This window comes from Rhinolophus sinicus, linkage group LG05, assembly GCF_036562045.2.
Source record: "Rhinolophus sinicus isolate RSC01 linkage group LG05, ASM3656204v1, whole genome shotgun sequence".
Taxonomy (NCBI): Eukaryota; Metazoa; Chordata; class Mammalia; order Chiroptera; family Rhinolophidae; genus Rhinolophus; species Rhinolophus sinicus.
The window spans coordinates 153,857,500-153,881,331 of record NC_133755.1 but is presented as its reverse complement, the minus strand read 5'-3'; the positions used below and the strand labels follow the sequence as shown (position 1 = coordinate 153,881,331).

General features: G+C 34.2%; 1 protein-coding gene across 6 annotated transcripts in view; it reads right to left on the bottom strand.

Moving 5' to 3' along the window:
* Positions 1-23,832, bottom strand: part of LAMA2 (laminin subunit alpha 2) — a 535,718-nt gene that overhangs the window by 205,575 nt on the left and 306,311 nt on the right. For 4 of the 6 annotated variants that reach the window (XM_074333565.1, XM_074333561.1, XM_074333562.1 and 1 more), the window contains exons 13-17: positions 19,874-19,978; positions 18,096-18,307; positions 8,630-8,741; positions 3,182-3,235; positions 2,885-2,998 (exon numbers count right to left, since the gene is read on the bottom strand). In XM_074333565.1, the coding sequence (XP_074189666.1) occupies positions 2,885-2,998; positions 3,182-3,235; positions 8,630-8,741; positions 18,096-18,307; positions 19,874-19,978 (597 nt within the window). The remainder of the gene's footprint in view (positions 1-2,884; positions 2,999-3,181; positions 3,236-8,629; positions 8,742-18,095; positions 18,308-19,873; positions 19,979-23,832) is intronic. The other 2 variants (XM_074333563.1, XM_074333566.1) reach the window with 1 other exon arrangement.

Genomic DNA, 23,832 nt, shown 5'->3' with positions numbered 1-23,832 from the left:
TAAAATAAGGGAGCTAAAGCCTATGATTTATGAAGTTTTCAAGCTCTGAAATCCCGTGACAGTTTCATCAACCACAAGTGAATAGGTAATTACTGAGTATCTGGTGGTACTTGAAAAAAAGTTTTTTTTTTAAGGTATTTTAAATTCTGTCTCAAATTTATTTAGTAACCTTTTTTCAAAGAGAGCATAGAGGTTAGCTTCACCATCAACAGTTGTCTAAATAAGAGCATAATGGGATAGAATGTGCAAAGCATGTATGAATTGGAAGAAAGATTTTCCTCTTTGATTTCATCTTCATATTAGTTCCTTTCAGTTTTCAAGTTAACTATAGTTGGCTATTACTAAAAATTGTACGTTTCTTGCAATGTTCTTGGCATATTCTCATAATGACCATCAAAATAATATTTTCTAAGACAGGAGTTTTAAAAAAATAAGATCATAAAACTTATTATGTCTTAACCTAATTGAAAATGTTGTTTCTAAACCTTAACTGAAATCCTTGTACAACCCAGAGATCCTGTTTTTCTTTAACTAAAGATTTAAAAGAAAAATAACATGTACAAACTTCTTACATTTCCTAATGTCTTATTTTGTTTAATAAAAATACCAGAATTAATCTTAAAACTCAAGTGGTATTGATATTGAAACGATAACACATTAGTCAATAAAATAATGGAAACCACAACTGAAAAAAAACCAAAAGATGAAAGGTTTACTCTGATGTGCTGGTTGTTTTTATAGATGCCGTGATACAAAACTGCTTTCCAAATGTCTGTTCACATCACATACCACAAGAACAATGAGAAGGAGTAAGTATGCAATCTTCCCATGTGGCTTTGAATATTCCCTGGGTCACTTCAAATGTACTTTAGTGAGATATAGACAATGAGTTACAAAATTGTACAGCTGAAATCTATGTAACTTTACTAACAATTGTCACCCCGATAAACTTCAATTTTTTTAAATTACTTTTTCATATAGATCCACACTATAACAGAGGTCTGGATTTTCTGATATGAAAAATACATTTTAGTTAATTTCTAATCAGATTTCAAAGCCAAGCTAACTAAAAAGAGGTTTATCTGTAACTTTAAATCATCTGTTTCATGCTGGAGGGAAACGTAAATAATAAACAGGCTAAAGTGTTCGTCAACTGAATAACAAGAATGCCCTTGGTGTGCAACATTCAAATATTTTCGTCTTTGTGCTCAAAATGGGATATCAGCACTTAGCTATCAATACCATAAAGGAGATAAAGGAGAGTTAGTTGAAAGTCTTCAAAAAATATCTTACATGACCATCTACTTACCAGCCACAATGGGAAAACCAGGAAACACCAGATTCTCTATCATCTAGAATTCTACCGTTTCCCTAAGATTCCCTGTTATTTGAAGATGGGCTCCTATCTCCATGTTCATGAAACAGTCAACAAACTCGGTTTCATTTTAAAAAGCCTCAAATAACCATTGCTCTCACCCTTCTCCCTCGCAAAATTATGCTGAATGAAACTATTTTATTCTTATAAAAAAGGGGGGCTTCCATTCTTAGAACTATCACAAAGTCCAATGGATCAACCACATGATCTGATTTAATGTTAATGAATTCAACATAAAATATTACTATTGGTGACATCATATGTCTGGCATTGTGATATATTTATTTTTGTCTTTTTAAGTTTAAGTAAAGCAAGTCCGTATCAATTTTGGTCTGAATATTTCCTGTTCCCTGTAAGTAAAGTGTTTAAAGGTAACTCAATATTTTTACCAAGGTGCATTTTAAAAGACTTATGGTATAATTAAAATCAAAATTACTTAGTCTTTATAGTCATAAAAATGCCATTTGAAAATTCCACTGATCCACAAATTAAGGCTATCATGTTTTATGCTGCAATGCAATTAAACAAAATCCTATGTAGAGAAAACAGAAGAGCATCAATAAACCTAAATGCCAAATTACATTGAAACAAAAGCCATGAATCTTCATTTTGGATTTTTCTCAGAAGCTTTTAAGTAGAAGAAAAGAAGGGGAGAATGAGCAAGAGAAAGAGGGAACGTTAAGAAATACAGAGAACAAAGTCCGCCTTAAATTCTACAGAGAGATGAGAATATGATATCCTCCTAAATTGGCACTGTTTCAAATTGTATTTCTGCAAGACTAATGAAATGAGAAGTGCTCTTTCAAGCTTCATGCATGTCAGACAATATAAAACTAACATGCCCTTGAGTTAATCAGAATGGTTTATAAAGCATTATTCTCCAATCCAAGGCCTTAGCAAGATAGAAAGTGCTTTGCCCTTTGTAGAGCTTCTTTTCTGGTTAAAGTGTAAACTTAATTGTAGGAGTAAGCAGCTCTGGAGAATATGTATTGCATATATTTATTGCTTTTTAATCTACATATGATGCTTTGTATTTAGTTAAATGATGCCATTTTAAAATAAAAAATGCAGTGTGCTCTCATTCTCAATGTGAAAAAAACTGAATTATGTCTATCATAAAGGTTATAGTTTACTTTCATATTATGGTGATACAAATCATTTCCTGTTAGAATACAGTCTGTTTTTGATAGATTTATGGAGGGTATTGAAACCATATATATTAATGGTAGATTGGTATCTCCGTCATTAATTATGTTTTGTTTTAATGTATCTGATTCAAATTCAATCCGTAGGCTAATATGAATAAACGCTTCCTAATACCTGTTATTCAGAGAGAGAGCACATATGAAAGAGCATTTTCAACTTCCAACTCAGTTCAGTACAAAGATCTCTGTCAAATCACTTCTTGACTCAAGTGTTCAAGGTCCGAAGCATAGTAATTGAATTGCAGGGCCAATTGAGTTGATTTCAGCCTTGTCAGTCAGTGTCCCCAAAGAAGAAAGCACTTACCAGGCATTCTCCGGTGATGTCATCACAGGACTCCGCGTGACCAAAACACTGACATGGTTCACAGATGCCACCAAAAATTGTGCCGTTAACTCGTCTGTGCCTAGGCCAACAAGACTAAAAGAAAGACAAGGCTTCAAGTTAGTCTGAGGGATTTTTTTAAAAAAGGTTTGTTTTTTGTCTTTTTTGGATAAAGAAAATATATTTAGGTAGCAAACTCAGCAAATGTGCTTGTCAAAATTTTGTCAGTATTGAAACATCGCTACAGAGCTATTCCTCCTGACATGGCTTCGTACTGACCTTAGCGTTATTGGCAGGAATGAGATTAGAGGAAGCATTAGCTTGGTGTTTCTTCTGAAATGGTAAAATAAAGCAGAGATATAAAGAATTGAAATGAGAAAGTCTCAAAGTAAAAAGCACAGACAGGAATATAGAGGGAAAAGTACTGAAAAAAAGCAGCCAACATAATAGGATTCTTAAGAGAACTTTAGCACCTAATGTTATCCCAAGAAATGTTGATTCTCTGGAATGTGCTACCTTTCCCACATACAAACTGTCCTTAACACTGTCACTTCAGAAAATCTTTGCAATGATTTGGAAGAAAGGTAGCACCCCAACCTTACATTTGATCACATACACCGCAGATTTCTACACACATAAAATTCCTATCTTTCATTTTGAATTTCCTTCATCCTATCATACCTTCTCAAATTTACACACAACAGTTTGTGATTTATTTACCATATATTCCCTTGATGTTTTGTTTTATGGTATTATTCTACTAGAACTCTTAATTATTCATTATTCCTTTTGTGAAGTATGAAACACTTTATCACGTAAAAACAGAATTCTGATTTTAAAAAGGATATTTGGGTCTTAGAGTACCTGTGTCAGTGACAGCTCTAAGACAACCATCGCCCTTAATTAACTTGCCATTCTGTGGGGATTACTACAAATTGGATGGGATGCAAACTAAGGGGGGGGGGGCAGGGGGCAAACATAGCTGCCTTTTAGGAGCTTATGATCTCCCTCGAGTTATAATTGTGTTTTGTGGGTATTTACTATATTTCTGGATGGGTCACTACAACACACTATATCATGAAAAGGCCTTTTTTTTTCCCAGTTGAAAATGAAAACGAGAGAAATCACTGAAGTAATAAAGTATATAGAATTGTGTTGTGTATTGTTAGAAAGGTTCCTTCTGCCTCAGGATATAAGGATTCTTAAATTTGAACATCAACAACAAACACATAAAAAAGGATGTGTGAATACTTCATGTCTGTAAGGAAAGCAAAAGCAACTTTCCTCTTAATTTGGACAGTACAAAAAAGAAGGTGTAATTTTCCATTCCTTAATTCCTCCCCATTAAAATTTTTGCCACCCTAAATTCATTATAGAAGAGATTTTCTTCTGTAATATACATTTCTAAAACTAGTGAAGCTACATATCCAGAAGGGGATAGAAATTAAGCATGTTGGTAATAGGCAGGGAACTGATTTGTTTTCTTCAGTACAAATATTAATGGAATTCTGATTAATAAGCTTTATTTTTATACTCTGCAAATGTACTACTTATACCACATCCTCCTTCTCCTTACCTCTCTCAGCCACTGATTTCATCTCATTAGTCAGAGAGACAACTGAAGCCTTTGGAAGTCATCTTTCCACTATCTAGTCCAGAAGCACAAGCATTGTATCTCCATTTGCTATATTCCCCTTTGGAACAATGCGGGTGGGGCATTCAGGGTTCCTCATCCTCTCAAAGGAATATGGCTCCACTTGTATTCAGTATTCCACTATCTATTGTCTTCCCAATATTATCCCTCTGTACTGCATCAGTAATAGCTTTGTTTTCTATTGGATTATTACTATCAGTTCAAAAATATGATCTAGTATCTCCATCAAAAATTAACTAATGGAAATAAAAAAATGACAAAATTATTTCCTTAATATCCCATAACTTTCTAGTTACCTGCCTGCTTCTCTTTTTTGTAAAACTACTTTAAAAAAATCTTTCTTCCTCACTTCCCCTTCATTCTTTGTTCCATTCTAATCTGCCACCATCACTCAATTAAAACTGCTGTTGCCCATGTCACCAAATTTCAGGTAGCCAAATCCAATGGGCAATTACATTTTATCTGACCTCTCATCAACATTGGCTTAGTTGATTCCTTTTTCCGTCAACGCCCTCTACTTGTAATTTTCGTGACATCATAGTCCCCGAGTTTCTGCCTCTGCTGTCTCCTCTTTGACTCTACTTCTCATTGTCAGGAGCTTCTGGGAACTTAGTTCATTTTCTCTTTTTTATTACACTCTCTGCTAGGTAATTTTATGCAGTCCTATACTTGATGATTCCTTCCAAACACACGTTATCTAGACCAGACAGATATTCGGAGTTCAAGACCTGCATATTCTAACTGTAAATTGATATCTACACTTCACAAGTTTTTCAAACCTAATAGTTCTAAAATGGACCATTGATTCCACCCTCCTCTTCCCCTCCCCAGCTATTCTTCTCCCATGCTTTATTTCTTTATTAACGCTTTATTTCTTTCAACTCTCCTCTGGCATGTAGTCTATCAGTAAGTCCTATTGGTTCTACTGTGAAAATATATGTAGAATAAACATATGTCTTTCTATTAGGTTGGTGCAAAAGCAATTGTGATTTAAAAGGTTAAAAATAAATGCAAAGCCCGCAATAACTTTCACACCAACTTAACACATCCCCTGCCATTAGCCTAACACAAATCACTATTACCACTATGTTCAGCCAAAATAGCATATTAACCATTCTTCTTACCATTTTTGCCCACTACAATGTGTCCTTCACACTGTAGTTATATTTTTTCTCAAAAAAATATGACTCAGATCATGGCACTACCAGCTCAAAACCTTTAAATGATTTCCTTGCACTTAAAATAAATCCCAAATTCTTATCACATTTGCAAAGCTCTTACTGGCCTGGCTCCTCCAATAGCATCTTTTGCTACTCTCCCCGTGTTTACTAAGCTCCAGCCATATTTGCCTCCTTTCAGGTCCAAACTCTATCCCGCTTCCTCATCAGTTCCTTTTACATTGGTGACCCTAATCTCAGTTTAGATGTGACCACCTCCGAGAGCCTTTTCTGACAAGCTTCTATCATGTAGTCCCTCCCAGCTCCTCCTCCTACACCCATTCTCAGTACCTCTATTGGGGCATCCTGTTTATTTTCTTCATGGCATTTATCACATTTATTTACATTTGGCTTCTGGCTTACTATTTAGCCTTTCAATAAATGTAATGTCCTTGAGGGCAGGGATCATATCTGTGCTGTTCATTACATTATCATCCATGTCAAAGGCCTTAATTGTCTCAAAATAGATGGCCATCAATACCTGTTAGCTAAATGAAAGTATGGCCACTTCTAAGAGGTGGTTAATATTTCCATTATATAGAAGAGGAAACTGAGATTTGAATTAAAATGCTTTGTTTTCAATATCCCACTTCCTCACCTATCCCACCCTTCAAGTGAAATAAATTATGGTGATACTAGAAAACAGAAAATATTTGAAAGATGAACTGTAGAGGAATTTATATGTCAAGTAGATATGAGAAAAATGATTCTGAATAAACACTGTGGCCCCAGATGAAATAAAAGGAGCTGTTTGATCTGTTTTGGGAAATCTAGAATTAAAATATTAATGGTCTTTGGAGTCACCTGAGCTCTTAAAGGATCTGTTCATATTATTGACAAAGCTAGAGTGCCTGGCCTTGTGAACTCAGTAAAAAAGCAAATGAAATCAAGAAAGGATAGGAATGGATAATAGCAAGTCTGGGGAGAGGACGTTTTGATAAAGAAAAGAAGGAATTATTAGAGAGTAGAAGAAATGAGGAGGTCGGAGAGAAACTCGAGTTCCAGAATTGTCTCCTGATTCAACTAAATTATTTTATTTACCAAACAGTAACTTTATTTATCAAACAATTATTGTGTGAGAGGCACAGGAAGCTTTTATTATCCCTTTTCTGCTTCTTTGTTCTGACTCTTCTACACGCAAATGCTTCTCTCTTCCTACCTAAGTGTTACCATTATTTAGCATCCAATTTGAGAGTTTTCAATCCAGTGTACTTTCTGTGACATCTCTCTCCACTGGAATTTCTCACCACTTTGAAGGATTATTGCACTTATGTTCTGTACCACTTATGTTCTGTACCACTTATAGTGCCGTGGTCCAGTTTTTCGTAGGTATTTATTCTTTCTCCCTAAACAGATTGTTAGATCTTTAAAGGCAGGGATTATGATGTAATCTTCTTGATAATCTCCTCAGCATCTAGGGCATTAATGTACCAAAGATTCTCAATCTTTCTGAAGAAAGGAGAGAAGAAACAAAAAGTATAGCCAATTAAACAATTCTAATATTCATAAAATTTTATATTTAATGGGCATTTGGAACTTGTATAAAAGATGATGAAGGGTATGAGAATTACTAATGTGGGAATAAGTATTAAAGCAAGAATAGAATCAATGTATTTATTATTCTAATTGAAATAGGAATTTAAAGATTTAAAGACAGCTTTCTGGTTTGAAATAAAAACTGCTAGTCTTTTAATAAAAGAATATGTTTCATTAAATATGGTATGCATTTTACATGTAAGTTCAAATTTGAGTTGATAGAGCTAATTCATCTCCACAACTATTTTTCTCTTTTCTATGAGAATTTTGGGAAAGTAAATACTTCAACGAACTACATTTAGTTGTATTTCTAGATAGGTAAATCTGAGCACAGTTAAAGGCAATACATTTTGTCACAAATATGACTCTAAACCCTGTGTATCCTCTTGAAGCATGCCTTATTTTCAAGTATAAGAAAACTGACAAAGCAATGCCTGGAGTATCTCTATGAATGGCATAATGGGTAGTGTGCTGAAGTGGAACATCTTAGCACACTCAAATGATTCCTTAAAGGCACCATGTTTAAAGAATTTAAGCTCCTATTTATCTGCAAGTCATGCCTCTATCTGGAAAATGGTGTTTACGTTATTGAGCAGGTTTCAAGTAAAATCAATTTCCAAACTACCTAAAGAAAATACATAGAAGTAAATAAAAATCATTACCTTAAAATGATACTCTGTGGTATTAAGTAAGAAACATTAATATCATTGGGCATCTAGAACACTGAGACAACAATAAATATCTCAAACTGTAGGTGCTATACAAATCAAAGACCTATCGGGATTTTCCAGATCAAGGTGTTTCTTCCACATACTCTGTTCTTGACATTTTAGAGATTGTGTCCTTCAAATGACTGCAATGTGGGCTATATTCTTAGGAATAAAGTAAAAAGTGGGTGGTACACAGGATTAAAAAATAGAGAAAAAGTAAAAACAAAAATAGTGATACCTTTCTTGTAAGTACCAAAGGGGAACGAAAGGGGATATATTTTGAAATATTATGCCATTATCAACCATCCTATTATTTCAACTGATTAACTAGGGAACAGACACTTACAAAAACATCACATTTTCAGCTACTGTAAGGCAAAATATCTAAAAAAGAAACATAATTTCAAGAAGACATTATATGAGTCACACTCTATTTGAAAGCCATGACTTTCTGGCAGGCATTCAGTTTCCTTCTTTAAATAATACACTATGATTTGTGCAATTGTTGACGGGAAAAAAACAAAAAAAGAAATGACTCTTTAGAACAGTTTATTGAAAGCAATGATGAAGGAATCAGGAATGCAGTGAGGATATATTCTAGCAAACTTACTTCACAAGAAGAGCCGGTATACCCTGGTGGACACTGACAAACTTCCACAGCTGCAGCAAAGGTCCCGTCAGTAGGATAGGGGACAGCAGATTCAAGGTCAACAGGGCCCAACCTGGGGCAGAAGGGAAAAAGAGATGGTAAATAAGCAAATACGCTCTTAGGTGTTAAATAGCTTAAGGGATAGTGTAGTAATAATAACATAAATATAAGCAAATTATCTATGTTAAGAAAGAGGGCTAATGAATATGTATAACTTGAAGTTCTGGTCATTCATTATATCAGGTCAAGTCTGCCCAGTAAAAAGTGCTCACAACCACTACCACCATCAAATACTGAAAAGATATGAGAACATTCTTGCTGATTTCTTGTTTTTCGGTTGTTTTGATTTCTTGCCTTTCTTTATTTCTGTCTTTCCTTCTGAGATAGAAAATTTAAAATCACATAGTTGAAAGGATTCTAAGAACATAAAACGTTCATATAAGTGATAAAGTTTAACATTTAAACTAGAAAAGCAGAAGGATATAATAGGAATAAAATAGAAAAAGAGTATGGCACAGAGGATTAAAAATGGAGAAATAGTAGAAATGAATATTCAGTCTGAGACATTAGATTGAAAACACAGAAGAAGAAAAAGAGAGAGAGAGAGAAAGAGAGAGAGAGGGAGGGAGGCAGGGAGAAAGGGAGGGAGGGAGGGAGGGAGGGAGAAGGAAGGAAGGAAGGAAGGAAGGAAGGAAGGAAGGAAGGAAGGAAGGAAGGAAGGAAGGAAAGAAGGAAGGGGACAACATGAGAGTTATTTTGGTTTTTCTCAGAAATAAATCTCCACACTGGTAGGTAAAAGTGAAACACTCACTTTTAGCTGAAATCTCACATTTAACTTTCAAATTTTCAGTTGAATTAATTAGAACTATTTTCTTAATTTGTTCTGGGCCTAAATTAAATTTACTGGTTTCTGTATCTACGGTTTTCATTTTATTAGTACTTCTGTATAGTCTGGTTATTTTAGTAGAGTGATTTGGTATCACTCATTATTTTTAGGAAAAGCTGGTTTGGCTAAATTGAAAAATGCTACTATATAAGTGGTATACAGCATGTGTATGTTATAGTTGTGTATGGATTTATTTCCTTCCAAAAATTTTGCAAACAATGTACATTCACAATTTACATAAATGTTATTGGTGCCTTATTAGCTTTTTCCCATTTTTTTTAACAGAAGAAATGTTTAGAACTTCATTGTTAAGAACACAAAAGTGGGAGACAGATAGACCAGGATTCATATCCTATGTCTGCTATTTTACTAGTCCGATAGCCAAGGAGAAATTACTTAATCTCTCTAGGCCTCAATATTGTCATCTATGTAATGGAGATAATATAAAAGTTCATACATCATGAGTTTTATTAAATGATTAAATAATAAATAATAAAGTTCTTGATATAAGACAGAATACATGCGTGTGATTATCAAATAGTAGGCATTTTATTGACATTTTCATTGACTGTTGAAATGGGATAAAAATGACTACATGATTAGTACAAGAAATACTATTTGTGTCCCCAAATTAGTTTTTTGTCATTTTAATGAATCAAAATAAATTTCAATCTTAAGAGCACAAAATTAAATGACTGCTATTGATGCATAATGATAATCATTGTTTTTTTAAAATGATTGATAGACTGCCATAACACATAGTATGCCATCCTTTAACCATAAGAAAGATGTAACTGACTCTTGCTAGGGTATACATTTGTACTTGATTTCTCAAGAGTGGTGGTAGATTTTTTTATTGATTGGCGAAAGAGTTTGCCAGTTTTGGAAATATAATCAAGCCAGAGGGCAAAGCTAATAGGCTCATTAAATGTCTCTTCAAAAGATACATTTTAACAAAGCTGTAAACTTTTCAGCAACAAGTTTCTAAAATCGTCATTGTTTTTACCTTCACTTTACTGATCCTAGGCTTTTGATAGTACTTTGGATTACATATGAATTCATACATGTCAAGATGTAGCATAGGAAAATCAACTTGGAATCTCAGAAAATAGGCCTTTAGATGGGATCGGCAGGTGCCAAGTGCTAGCTCGCCCCTCTAAATACAAATGAATTATCTTTAGCTACAGATGAACTCATCCAACACTGTTTCTTAGATGCTTTCTTCTCTGGGGGTACAAACTTAGACAACCTGGCAGAAGGTCCTAAACTGGTAAGCATTGAAAATCACTGTTTTACAATGTTCTGGTTTATACAGAGAGTTTTAGAAAATCACTAAAATGGTCGTTGCTTTTTTTCACCAAATAAACTTGCACATGAAGTGTCACTGGGAATTCTTTCTTTGCTTCTAATAGAGGTGAAAATCACATTATATTAAAGTCACCACTTTAAAGTGGCATTTAGTACATTCACAATGTTGTGCAACCACCATCTCTACCTAGTTCCAAACATTTTCTTTAGCCCCAAAGCAAACCCTTTACCTATTAAACAGTCACCCCCTATTTCACTCTCATTTCAACACCTGGTAAGCACAAATCTGCTTTCTAGCTCCATGGATTTACCTATTCTAGATACTTCACACAAATAGAATCATACATTACCTTTTACGTTTGGCTTCTCTCTGTTAGTATAATATTTTCAAGGTTTATCCATGTTGTAGCATGTATCAGCATTTCTATTCTTTTTATAGCTGAGTAATACTCTACTTTATGAATATGTCACACTTTGATTATTTATTCATCTGTTGATGGATGTTTGTTTCCATTTTTGGCTATTGAAAATAGTACTTCTATGAACATTTGTGTAGAAGTATTCTTTGAGTACTTGTGTTTCATTCTTTGGGGGATAGACATAGGAGTGAAATTTTTGTATCTGGCAATTTTTCTCACCACAACATAAGGTTTGGAAGAGTTACTAAACTAAGGTAGTTCTTGCTTATGTTGACATGAGCTTACAAGCTACTCTTTGAGAACAGAGACCCTGCTATGTCATCTGTATACCTAGCCTGATCATCTCAATACATGCTCAATACACTTCTGTTGATGGATGGATAGATATAAGACTAAATGCATACATATTTATATACCTAAATGAATAAAGAGTGGATAGATGAATATTACAAACAACTAGTAACATACTACATGACAAATGATATACTAAAGATTAGTATCTATATTTCAGATGAATAAAATCAGATAAGTTCAAGACAGATTACTTGTTGGATCTAAAAAGAAAATAAATTGACAGATGTTAGAGTTAGGACTGGAGGCCAAAGGCCAGAACTCATTTGAAGGTATTGTGACACTTAACTGCCTGCAATTAGTAGACTGCCATATGATGAACTTATATTTCTGATCACTATAATTTCAGAATTATATGATTTCATGATTACTATACTAGTTGATTATCATAGGAAAGGCTATCACAATTCACTCAACAGCAGACTAATCAATTGTATACAGATATAGTCCCAGGATTTTCAATATAAAATTGATAAGCAAAATGTAAAGAAAGTATTGGAAAGTTACAAAATAGAAAATGAGTAATTGAGTACTTCTTTAAGGAACAATTTAAAATATAACAAAACAATTTTCCATCAACTGCCAAATTTCATTTGTCTTTTGAACAACAGATGTTCCTCTCCTTCATCTATGTAACCATTTGGAGCTATGAGAAATTTTAACATACAAACAACTTTTCCGGTAATATTCCACATTAGTATTCACTGAGCAGTGCCAATGTTCATTAGGTTCTGCTATTTGTTAAATGGGATTTTAATGTGTTTAACAGTTTTAAGTGTTACTCGTGAAGAAGACTCTAGTTTTGTGTGTGTGTGTGTTTTTTTTTTCCTTCAATATGGTCATTTTCTTTTCTTGATACTAGGCTGCATTCATTTAAATACATAATGCTGTCAATAATAAAGTAGCAAAGTTTGGAGATGCATGAACTATCAAAGATTTATCAACTAAGTCAAATGTTTATCCAGCTATTTCTTCTTCTTCTGATGACTCGCATATACAGATAAGATGATGGATGAAGAGAAAACACATAATTATATAAGCTAGAATTGAAATGTTGCAATATCATAAACATTGTCTTGGTACCGCCTTCAAAATTTTTTCAATTTTTTTGTCTTATTATATTTTCCACCAGAGTTAGATATGTTATGCTTCACTAAAAAAATGAATAAAATTTAAAAATTCTTTGAAACAAGACTTTTATCTTGAAAATTTTCTAAATAATTATTTTTTTTCCATCCACCTTTTTTTATATATGTATTGAAACCATCCATTTAATTCTACTTAAATGAATATTACTTTGGGTTAGCCACCATAAAGATTTTTATTGCTCTTATGGTTCTTTGATCTATTTCATTTTGATTAAAATATAAGATGATGTCTCAGAACTTTTTAAAATCTTTGTGGAAGTCCTATAAAGTACTCAATTTGGGAATCCAGATAATTTTTACTTTATTCATAAAAATTCAACAAAATGATTTGATGGCCTAGTCAATATCTGAGTGGGCCACCTAGGAAAGAACTAGACATTTTCTTCGAACATTTTCAATCCCACATCAAATAAAAGAAATAACTGACAGAATCTGTTATTGTTACAGCCATTCATAAAAAATATATTAAATGTTAATATGAGAATTCATATATCTTCCTAATTCAGCCACACCACTGTGCCCTGTTCACACTTCTATTGCCCTATTATACCATGGTAAATGTACACTTGCTCTTTATGCTGCAGTATGTTGTCTTTAAATTCAATGATAATTTATCCATATTCATATCCTTGTTGCTTAGGCTAGAACTATTACATCATAATAATTATTATGTAGGGAATGTCTACTATCTCTGTGCATTATAATGGAGGGCATGACAGACATCTCATTTAAGTATCAATGAACCCGATGTCATAATCATGTTTTTGTCCACATTTATGAATGATGGACCTGGGGCTCAGAGAAGTAAAGCGCCTTGTCCACATAATACAGTTAGCAAATGATACAGCACAAATTCAAACCGAAGTGTGACTCCAAAACTAATGATCATCTTTTACCCTGCATTGCCTCTCCACATATGCTAGGTAGCATATCAGGTGTTTTAGATACATCATTTTTCTTACTTAGCCTTCAATCTTGAAAGTTAAATATTGTTTCTGCCATTTTACAGAAGAGGGAACTGAGACTTAGAAAGGTACACAGGGAAGGTGCTCAGTAAATGTTGTCAGACTGAATTAATCCAATATTTAAAGAGTAGATTTGAGAGGCAGTCAAGGATTATGGGGAGGAAACACATGTGGGTATAAATACTGGCTGAACCTCTTACCAACAGCCTGATACCTAGGAAGTTGCATAAACCTTTTTTAAGTCCTAGAGTCCTTACCAGTATAATGTCTTCAAATTATACAGGTAATCACCAGTATCATTAATTTCAAAAGGAAAAAGTATACTATCAACACAATTTCTATAATCATCAGGAAGACTTTTTAGTAAGGAATTTTTTTCTGAATTATGTATTACATAAATTCTGTGTAATATTTTTGATACCAAAAAAACACTCAAATTTACTCTAGAAGTCATGTGAAAAGAAATTCAAAAGATTCTGTATTTATTTTCAAGCAATAAAGACACATGGGCGCATCATGATAGAGTCATGACAGGCTCAGTTACGCTGTAGTAACAAACAACTCCAAATTCTCAGCGGCTTAACAGAAAACAAAAGTTTACTCATGTAAAATTCTCTACAGGTCTGGATGACTGTTCAGGGTAGCTGACCTTCATGTGCTATTAATATTTCAGACTGTTTTGATCTTCTGGTAGCTGAATAAGCATCAGACAGTCTTTTTCTGTCAATTCAATGCTTTTCAGGGGTGTGTGTGTGTGTGTGTGTGTTTGTGTGTGTGTGAGAGATAAATCACTTCTGCTCACATTTCATTGGCCAAACCAAGTCATATGATCACATCTACCCTCAAAGATTAGGGAAATGAAATATTCCAAAAGGAGGAGATTGGAAATTTGATGAACTATACTAATATCTACTGTAAAGTTAAATAGAAATATATTTTCTTGGAAAGTTCTTTATTAAATAGGTGTTTAAGAAAAGCTGAATGGACTCCTTGATGAGTTAAATATTAAGGATGCTACTAAATATAAGGTTTGGAGAATTTAAAAGAGAAGGATGTACAATTAGTTGATTTCTTTTACATTCTTGAAAGAAAAATGACAATTTTTCTATTTTTATCTTTACTTTATCAATGAAGACAATGTGAAGGGAATCAATTGATTTTCTGGTATGGGCCTCAGCATTCTAAAAACAAATGACAGTAAAACTGTCACGATTTTAGAAATATCAGTATGTGCTTTATTCTAGAATTCTCCTAATCTTAATGGTACTTGGAGAAAATATTCTTCTTTGGTATGATGTAGGTCAAGTAGAAATGCTTCAGATTTGTGTGCCGATTTGCCATTAGCAAGGTGCTTTCACAGCCTTCTAATTCCATTTGCATAGTGACCTTTTTGAAGTTGGCAAGCAATTGTCCTCCTCCTTATATTACAGATGAGGTGATTAAAATCCAAAGGGGTCAAAGCTATATGTGTGGCTACAACTATTAAAAAGCTGAGTTGAGAACAAAAAGTCAAAATCCTGATCTGCAGCCCAGTTCTCCTTTCACTATTCAATTCCATCTATAGTAGTCCACCTTTACCCCCAGTTTTACTTTCCATGGTTTTGGTTACCCATGGTCAAGCACAGTCTGAAAATATTAAATGGAAAATTCCAGAAATAAATAATTCATAAATTTTAAATTGCGCACTGTTCTGAGTGGTGTAGTGAAATCTCAAAACCCTTTTGCTCTGTCCTTTCTGGGAAATGAATCATCCCTTTGTCCAGTGTGTCCATGCTGTATGCACTACCCACCCTTTAGTCACTTAGTAGCCACCTTCAGATCAACCATTGAGGTACGGCAGTGCTTGTGTTCAGGTCACCCTTATTTCACTTAATAAAGGTCCCAAGCACAAGAGTGGTGATGTTGGCTTCCAGCTGTGCCAAAGAAAAGCCATAAAGTGCTTCCTTTAAGTGAAAAGGTGAAAGTTCTTGATAGCAATGTGTTGTACCAGAAAGCACTGAGCCCTACGAAGACTTCAGGAAAGCATCTCAGGAAACAATGACATCAAGTCATTTACTGTTAAGTAAGGGATGTTTACATAAATGGATGGAATAGATTTGGACTGAAAGATCTAAAAATTACGGGAGAGACAGGGAGACCACATTCACATAACATTTAATACAGTATGTTATTACAATTGTTCTATTTTATTATTAGTAATTCTTGTTAATCTCTTACTGTGTCTAATTTATAAATTAAACTTTATCATATGTATGTATGTATGGGAAAAACATAGTATAACTATAGATAGCACTAAACATAGTTTGGTACTATCTGTGGTTTCAGGCATCTACTGAGGGTCTTGGAACATATCCACTGTAGAAAGGCGGGACTACTATAAATACATAACTTGAGGAACCTAAGTCCATTTGCTGATAGGACTACCATGGGAGCAAATCCTTCTTCAATAATTCTAAACATGCATTTTTTGTTGAGATAGCTTCAATGTATTTGTGCTTGCACACAAATTGTATACCAAGTCAGGAACCCACTGTGCAAGACAAGTTGAAATCAATTCAAGTAATGTTTTACAAATATGACTCAATCCACTAGTAGATCAGAGATAAATAAAATGTAAGAAGCTTACTAACTCAGGAGTCATGCTGCCTTTCAGCTCACCTGAAGTGGGTAGGAGTTTCACATCTGACACTGGCTTTTCCTTCTTGAACCAGAAAGCAGCCACCTACTTGGATTAGCTCCTGTGTCAGTTCACATAGCCATGCTCTGCAAACATGTTGCTCTGAGTATGGGAAAACTTCAAAAGGCTTCCAAAGAAACTGACAATTTTAAGCAGGGCAGACACTGAAATTCTCTGACATAAATCAAGGGTAAATGTCTTTGGATTAACTAGTCTGCGAAGGAACGCTGACAAAAATAAATAAGCCCCCTAGCTACTTTTTGTCAATTTGGTTGTCATTCATTTTGAAAACCAGAGGACTCATCTCTTGATACTGTTTAAACACCATGACATTCTCTATTTTCTAAATGGGGAAAAACATAATTAATTCCTAAATGTTCCTTCTCCTCTTGATGGCATTTTAGCCCAGCTTCTAGCAGAATTGCTTATGAAAAAGAGGTACATTGTTTGGCAGTGGTTCTGTTTATGAATCTGCAGTTCCCTCCTTTGGGAGATGGTAATGATGATTACACTTAGTTGAAATACTACAAGTGAAAAACAAATGAGGTAGCACAAGCAAATGATGGGGCTGGGGAAGCATCAGCAATAAGAAAAAAATAAACCTGTTGTAGACAAATCAATACTGGAGACACTGCTTTGATTATGGGTATGTCAAGTTGTCAGTTTATAGTCAAATTTTATCGTCTAACTTAATCTAATTTAAAAGGTAGTTTCCATGATAGCTTGTGTTATTTATTATTAGAATAGAAAAAGAGAAAGGAAAATGACTCATTCAGACACAGGTGAAGTTTATGTTTTGGCAGACAAATGTCTTTTTTTTTTTTTTGTATATATGGAAAACATAGCAGCCTACAGTAAGTCAGATATGGGCATGTTTGGTTCAAGTCAGGGAGTTCTCTCTTTAAAGAAAAAAAAAAGTGGGGAATAAAAAGGAACTGACCTTTGGAAGTGTTCTAGGTAATAAGCACTTTACATAATTATCACACATCATTTTCACAATACCCTACAAGGTAGGCTCTATTATCTCTATTTTACACATGAAGAAATCATGTTTCCACAAGGACCAATCGCTTGACAAAGGTCACACATATAATAAGCAATAGAGCTTATTAAATGCCTAGGCAAGTTGGCCCCAAAGCTCATCCTCTTTCTTTTATACCATTCAGCCATTATCGTCTGACAGTGTTTTATAAAAAGACTTGTGACTATTTAAATGAAGGTGCTTATATTTCTTCTTACAAACTATATACCATTAAGTCAGAAACTAGCTCATTAATTAATGGAAGAAAATATTTTGCAAACCACTATCTGAATATGGGGACCCTGGAATTATATCTCTTTAGTTTCCCTCTATCTGAGTCATCACGAAGAAGACTTTATTTTCTTGTACAGCATTTCTCTGTTTAGGGATCCCTTTTATCATGTGTTCTGGCAGAATTATCAAGGAATCACCAATACTAATAAAGGGTCAAGATAAATTCCGTCTAGGTATTTAAAATTTTAAAGCTTGAATAGCAACGCTTTTCAGAAAACCAGTGCTCCTTTATTATCTACTACGTGAAGACCACAACCCACCACCCCCATCTTCCAAGTCGCTCTTCTAACACTTGAGGCAAGTTTGTTTGCCCCCAGGAAAATGTGTGAACACGGGGAGATGCAGTTCTTGAGTTTACCTGAAGATGGCATCCATCCCAAGGCTGTATGTGATCTGTATGAGGACTCTCTTTAAATCCACAAGCACTGTCATAAACTCCTTTCTACTGACTGGGATATTTGTGCCATGTATGGTGAATGATTCCTCTTTAAGTGATACTACATTAATGTGTTCTTCTGATGGTTGCAGATACACCTCGTCTTGGGCTGTGCTGATTGTCAAGCCATTTCCCTAAGGGAAAGAGAAAGTATAAAAGGATGACACCATGAAAAGAGGGTACAAAAGGAGAAAAAGTGTCCATATTTGAACTCTCCACTTTGTGGATTATCCTTAGTAGGTTTTTAATTTCAGGTTGGCTTTCACTGTCATTTAGCATATTTCTGGTACATATGAAAGGCAGAGAAGGCAATTTAAATAATAGCCTTAAGTAGATGCATTACAAAGTATAAGCTTCTTTGTTATGTATGTCCTTACTTTCCCCATTAACTAAAATAATAGATATCTAGAAATTCAAACATGTATGTGATTACAAATACCTTGATTTTACACAGTGCACAAAACTTGCATATTTCAAATATGTTATTTTATAGTGCACATGGATTATATAGGGAAATAAGGAAGAAAACATAGAATAGTTTAACTTATTGTTTTAAAGGACTTTTCTATATTAAGGACAAAAAACAAGATAAACCCATACAGTCTAATATTTACAATGGCATCATAATAGGAAGTATATTGACTGACCTATGACATTTAGGGTATCCTTCCTAACGTAGTTCATTCATATTAATGACATATAGCTTCTCACCATTTTACATTTAGAGAACACCTTTTATAGCAAAGGAATTCCCCGATATACTTCTAGTTTCATAGACACACACACACCTATACATGCATATGTAATTATACTGGGGGGTGCCAAAAAATGTACACACATGACTTATATTCATCTTTTGTTATTGGTATATATTATTACAATTTTAATACAGGTTTTTTTTTCCTTTCTTAAAATGTGTATGCATTTTTTTGGCACCTTCTGTATAGATCATCCGGACCACTTCATCTAACACGGGAAATATTCATTTTGGGGGAAGAATTTTGTCATTGATTCACACGTAAGAAAGGTTCAAGACAAGGAACAACAAAGCCCAGTGTTATGAACTTCAACCCATTTAGAATCATCAATGTATATGCAAGTGTGTGTCTTTGACTACGGGTGAGTGTTGGTTGAAGGGGTATGAGAAAGGATGGGAGAGGACCTCTTAGATACTTTAGGCTTCCAGCATTTGGGAATTGCCTATGGCCCTCCAAATCCTGAAAGTGGTTTCTCTTATATTTTTCTTACCTAAATTAGGAATTTCAAATTCAAGAGTTAAACATACCTAAATAAACAAGTTTCCTTTTTCATTTACTTCTGCCTCATGTAAACTAAGAAGTAGCCAGTACATTCTACTGGGAAGCAGGGGGAGATGGAAAAAATACAACTACGTAAATCAGCATTTGCTTAAATACTTTTATCATAATTATTTCCTTGGGAACATGGCCATTGTGTTCTTAATTTAAATTCTAAGGCTGGTCTAAAGGCCTCCTTTATCACTGGAACTCAATGAATATACTCAGTCTTCTGGATATGTTCCAGAGTGAAACATAAGACTGGCACAGAAAAAAAATCCCCAAGATACGATATTTTTCTACAGTACTATGTAAATTAATGTCAAACCAACCAGGTAAGGCATAACCACAAATAACACAGGCGTGTCAACGAGTTGAACATAAATGACCCTCTCTGTACTCTACCTCTAAAATAGTCATAAGCTGGAGTACACGTTCTGTATCTTCTTCTTCTGCTTCTTCGAGGTCATATGATATGGTAAATGTCAATTGTCCTCCAGCTGCTGTGAGCTACAAGAGAGGAGATGTGTAATCATTACAGGAGATGGACTATTAAATTACAGTTTCTTTATTATTTTAAAATCGTCATATTGTTCTAGAGGGTAGGATTTGGAAGAAGCAGAAACCACAAGTTGCAGAGTGAGAATGATAGACATTCTTTTAGGAGTAACCTTTACACGAACCTTCGCCATCAACGGCAAGCCTGACATAAATATAAATTCAGGTATTATTTTCTCCAGTATTTCAGGCTTGCTGAAATAGGTTAAATTCCATGAAACCAAACATAGCTCTTTCTGTCATTTTCCTAGTCTATAGCTTGAGCTTTACAATTTCTAAACAGAGAAGGATTTTTGTCAAAATTGGGAGATTTCTAGCCATCCCTGAGGGTCACTCGCTCTCTGTGGGTGCAAATGCTTTCAACAAAGACATCACTCCATGTGACAGGCACTTTACATAGACTATACGCTAGGCTGGGAATTGGTCAAAGAAAAATAAAAGAGTGGCATCAAATTTTATATTATAATAAAATTCAATCAAAACTCCCAAAGAAAATTCGCTTTCCCCTGTGCAATCAAATATGCTTAATTTAAGTGAATGCTATTATCCCCTTTTATCAAACAAACTTCTTTCCTTCCAATATTCATGCTAAGCCCCATACAATGTATGTGTGAGGTTTACATCTTCTGACATTGACAGTAACCTTGTAGAAAGGAAAAAAAGAAAAAAAATAGGAAAGCAAGATCATTTATAAAACAGAAATCAACATTGGAGCTTGAGTGACAGATTCAATACAAATGCTGCACTCCTTTTCTAAAAAATTCCACTCCAGCATTGTAAATAAAGATATTCATAAAACAAAGCTGATGATTTGTATTCTGCTGTTTCCTCCACGCTGACAAGCAGACACTCAGCTTTGCAGCCCTTGACTCTCTGTGGCCTCTCAGGGCAGACCCTGATCACCAAGCAATTCCTGGTGATGCACTGGATGGAGGAGGAGGGACCCAATTCCTTTCAAAGTTCTTCCACAGGGAATCACACGTAGCTCACTATGGCTGATTAAACAGGGTTTTTAAATTGCAGCTCTGCAATGTCTTCTAAGAGCTCATTACATGGAGCTGTATAAGGAACAAAAACTCAGAAAAACTTTTATTCCCCTGCTCCACTGAGAAATAGCCTTACTCTAATGTCCTTTCATATAGAAAATAATAAATATCTGCTTGGACTATAGCACTTGGCATTATTGTGAGTAATGAGGGGTGAATCTGTGTGAAAAGTTTTTGGTTCTATTAAGATAAGCATCCAAAATATCACATAGTGTGCTTGTCAGAATCAGCCAGGCATTTTCTCAATGAGAGGAATGTAGAAAGGCAGTATAAAAAGGATACTTTATATATTTCAAAGAAGACTGAACTATTTAGAATTTTATAAATTAACAAATATATTTAGCAGGAGGTAGGATTGAGTTTGAGAAGGACATTGTGACATAGATATATAATGTTGCAAAACTTTTGGGTTTCCAAGTATCTTTTGATTATTTAAAATTTGGACCACGTGTTTTTATTTTTCTGAACTATGTTTCTCCCCCAGAAAGAAAAAAAAGATCAACTTAATTCTCAAAATTAATTTATGAAATTGCCACATATATCCAATATAAGAAACTTAGAATTAAAGGTAATTAAAGGTAATTCTTATTTTTGCCAATAAAAGAGCCAAAATGTATACAATTTCAGTATCAAAGCTTCTAAGACTTTAGTTGATATAGAAGAATGTTTGACTTGTTACAATATTTGATTTGTTAATGTTATTTCCATATCTACTTATCAAATTATAAAATCATATAGTATATAAAATAATATGGGAAAGGCATGAGGGTAGGAATGTGGAAAAAAAGGAACAAATAACTACAGAAAAAGAGAGAGGCCCTATGTAGACTAATAATAATATAAAACAGGAACTAAGGAGTAAGACTAATTCAACCCATTGTCCCGAGGACTTATAATAGTAACAAAAACTAAAAATTGCTCTTTTAATTACATTCTGTAAAGCTTTTTTCCCCCCAACTCTTTCATGCATCTTTAATACCCATGTTTTGGCATTATTAGAATCAGTTTATGAATCAGCTAACAATTTTCATAAGTGAATTAATTTAACTTCCACCTGTTATGTGAAAAACACACAGTTTTTGAAAGATGTGTGATACCGTTACCAAAGGTTTTTCTCTCAAACCCCAAGTACCCACTTCCATTATATTAGAATTGTTGTCTTTTTTATTCACCCTAGAGGTATATATTTATATCAGCTCTATATAACTACTTAGTCAAGTACTTACTTAAGTAATTAAAAAAATATATATTGCTTAAGATATCATCCTGCAATTTAGAGGTTGTACCCCTAGGAATATGTACTTACTCATTCTCTGTTAAATTCCTTTGCCTCTATTTTTTTCCTTCAACTCCATAACCTCTTCATAAGCAGTAAAACCACACATTTCTTGGTGGTGTTTCCAGCTAATGTGTTTTCCTCAAAGAATACATACCATTGTATGACAGTCTTTGTAATAAGACAATTATAAGACAATGCCTCTTTTCTGAGGGATATTATTTGGGGAGAGGGGAACTTTGAAAATATTTGAGAGTATAAATGTCCTTTCGTACAATTTTGGATAAAAAATTCTCTGCCTCTTCTTCATCTAGCTACTGCTCCATTTTCCCAATCCTACCTTTGCTGGGCTCCCGCATGGCCTTGCTTCCCCACTCTCCTATAATCCCATTAGTATCCTAATCTTCACTCTCTCCAGCAAATCAAATGTGCACAGGGATAACAATCATCAATTGACTTTATTGTTTCCTCTAGCTATTATCTATGTTTATGTATTCGTTTCACTGTCAATCTCTCAGGCATGGGTATTACACTTATTGTCATTATTCCTACTTATTCACCCTTTCTTATGTTATCTACCGCACCTGTCTTTCACACTTAGTACTCCATTAAAATGTCTCTTGAAAGATCATTTATCAACTCTATATAGCTACCACAAATGGAGTTTTTGTTCAGTTTTATTTTTAATCTTTATGTGATATGTAATAGTTCTTAAAATTCTTGACTCGTTTGTCTTCTATCCCACTGAACTGTCCTGATACTCTTCCCCTGCCTTGGTCATACTTCTGTCACAGTTATATAAACATTTTTCTTTCTCATTCTATATTCATTGTACAAATATCTCTAAGACTCGTACTCTCTTTTAGTGATCCTTTCTTACTGACTTTCCATCCCTCTCTCATGAATTGAACTATGTTTATACTGGTTCCTTAATCTTCCCTCCTTTGCTGTGTCCACATATTTGTTTGCTTATGCTTCCAGAACAAGCAGCAGAGACTGGGTGGCTTAAACAATAGAAATCTGAGATCAAAGTATCAACAGGGTTGATTTTTTCTGAGGCCTCTCACCTTGGCTTGGAGAAAGCTATCTGTGCCCTGTTTTCTCATCTGTTCTTCCTAATCTTCTGTATTTGTGTCGTAATTTCCTCTTCTTATAAGGATACCAGTCATATTGGATTAGGGCTCACACTAATCACCTCATTTAACTTAATTACTCCTTTAAGGATTGTTTCTACAAATACAGTCACATTCTGAGGTTTTGGGGGTTAGGACTTCAATATATGAATTTTGGGATGAATATAATTCAGCCTGTAACAGTCCTGTACTGAGAGATTGTTCAATAATGTCTCAAACACTCAACATAACTAAAGTTAATCTCATCTGGATCTTCCTAGGAAACAAACTTGATTATTGTCCCATTTTCCATGATTGGGTCAAGTCTATTGCTTTATTTCTTCATTTTAAATTGGAAACTGTAGGTACAAC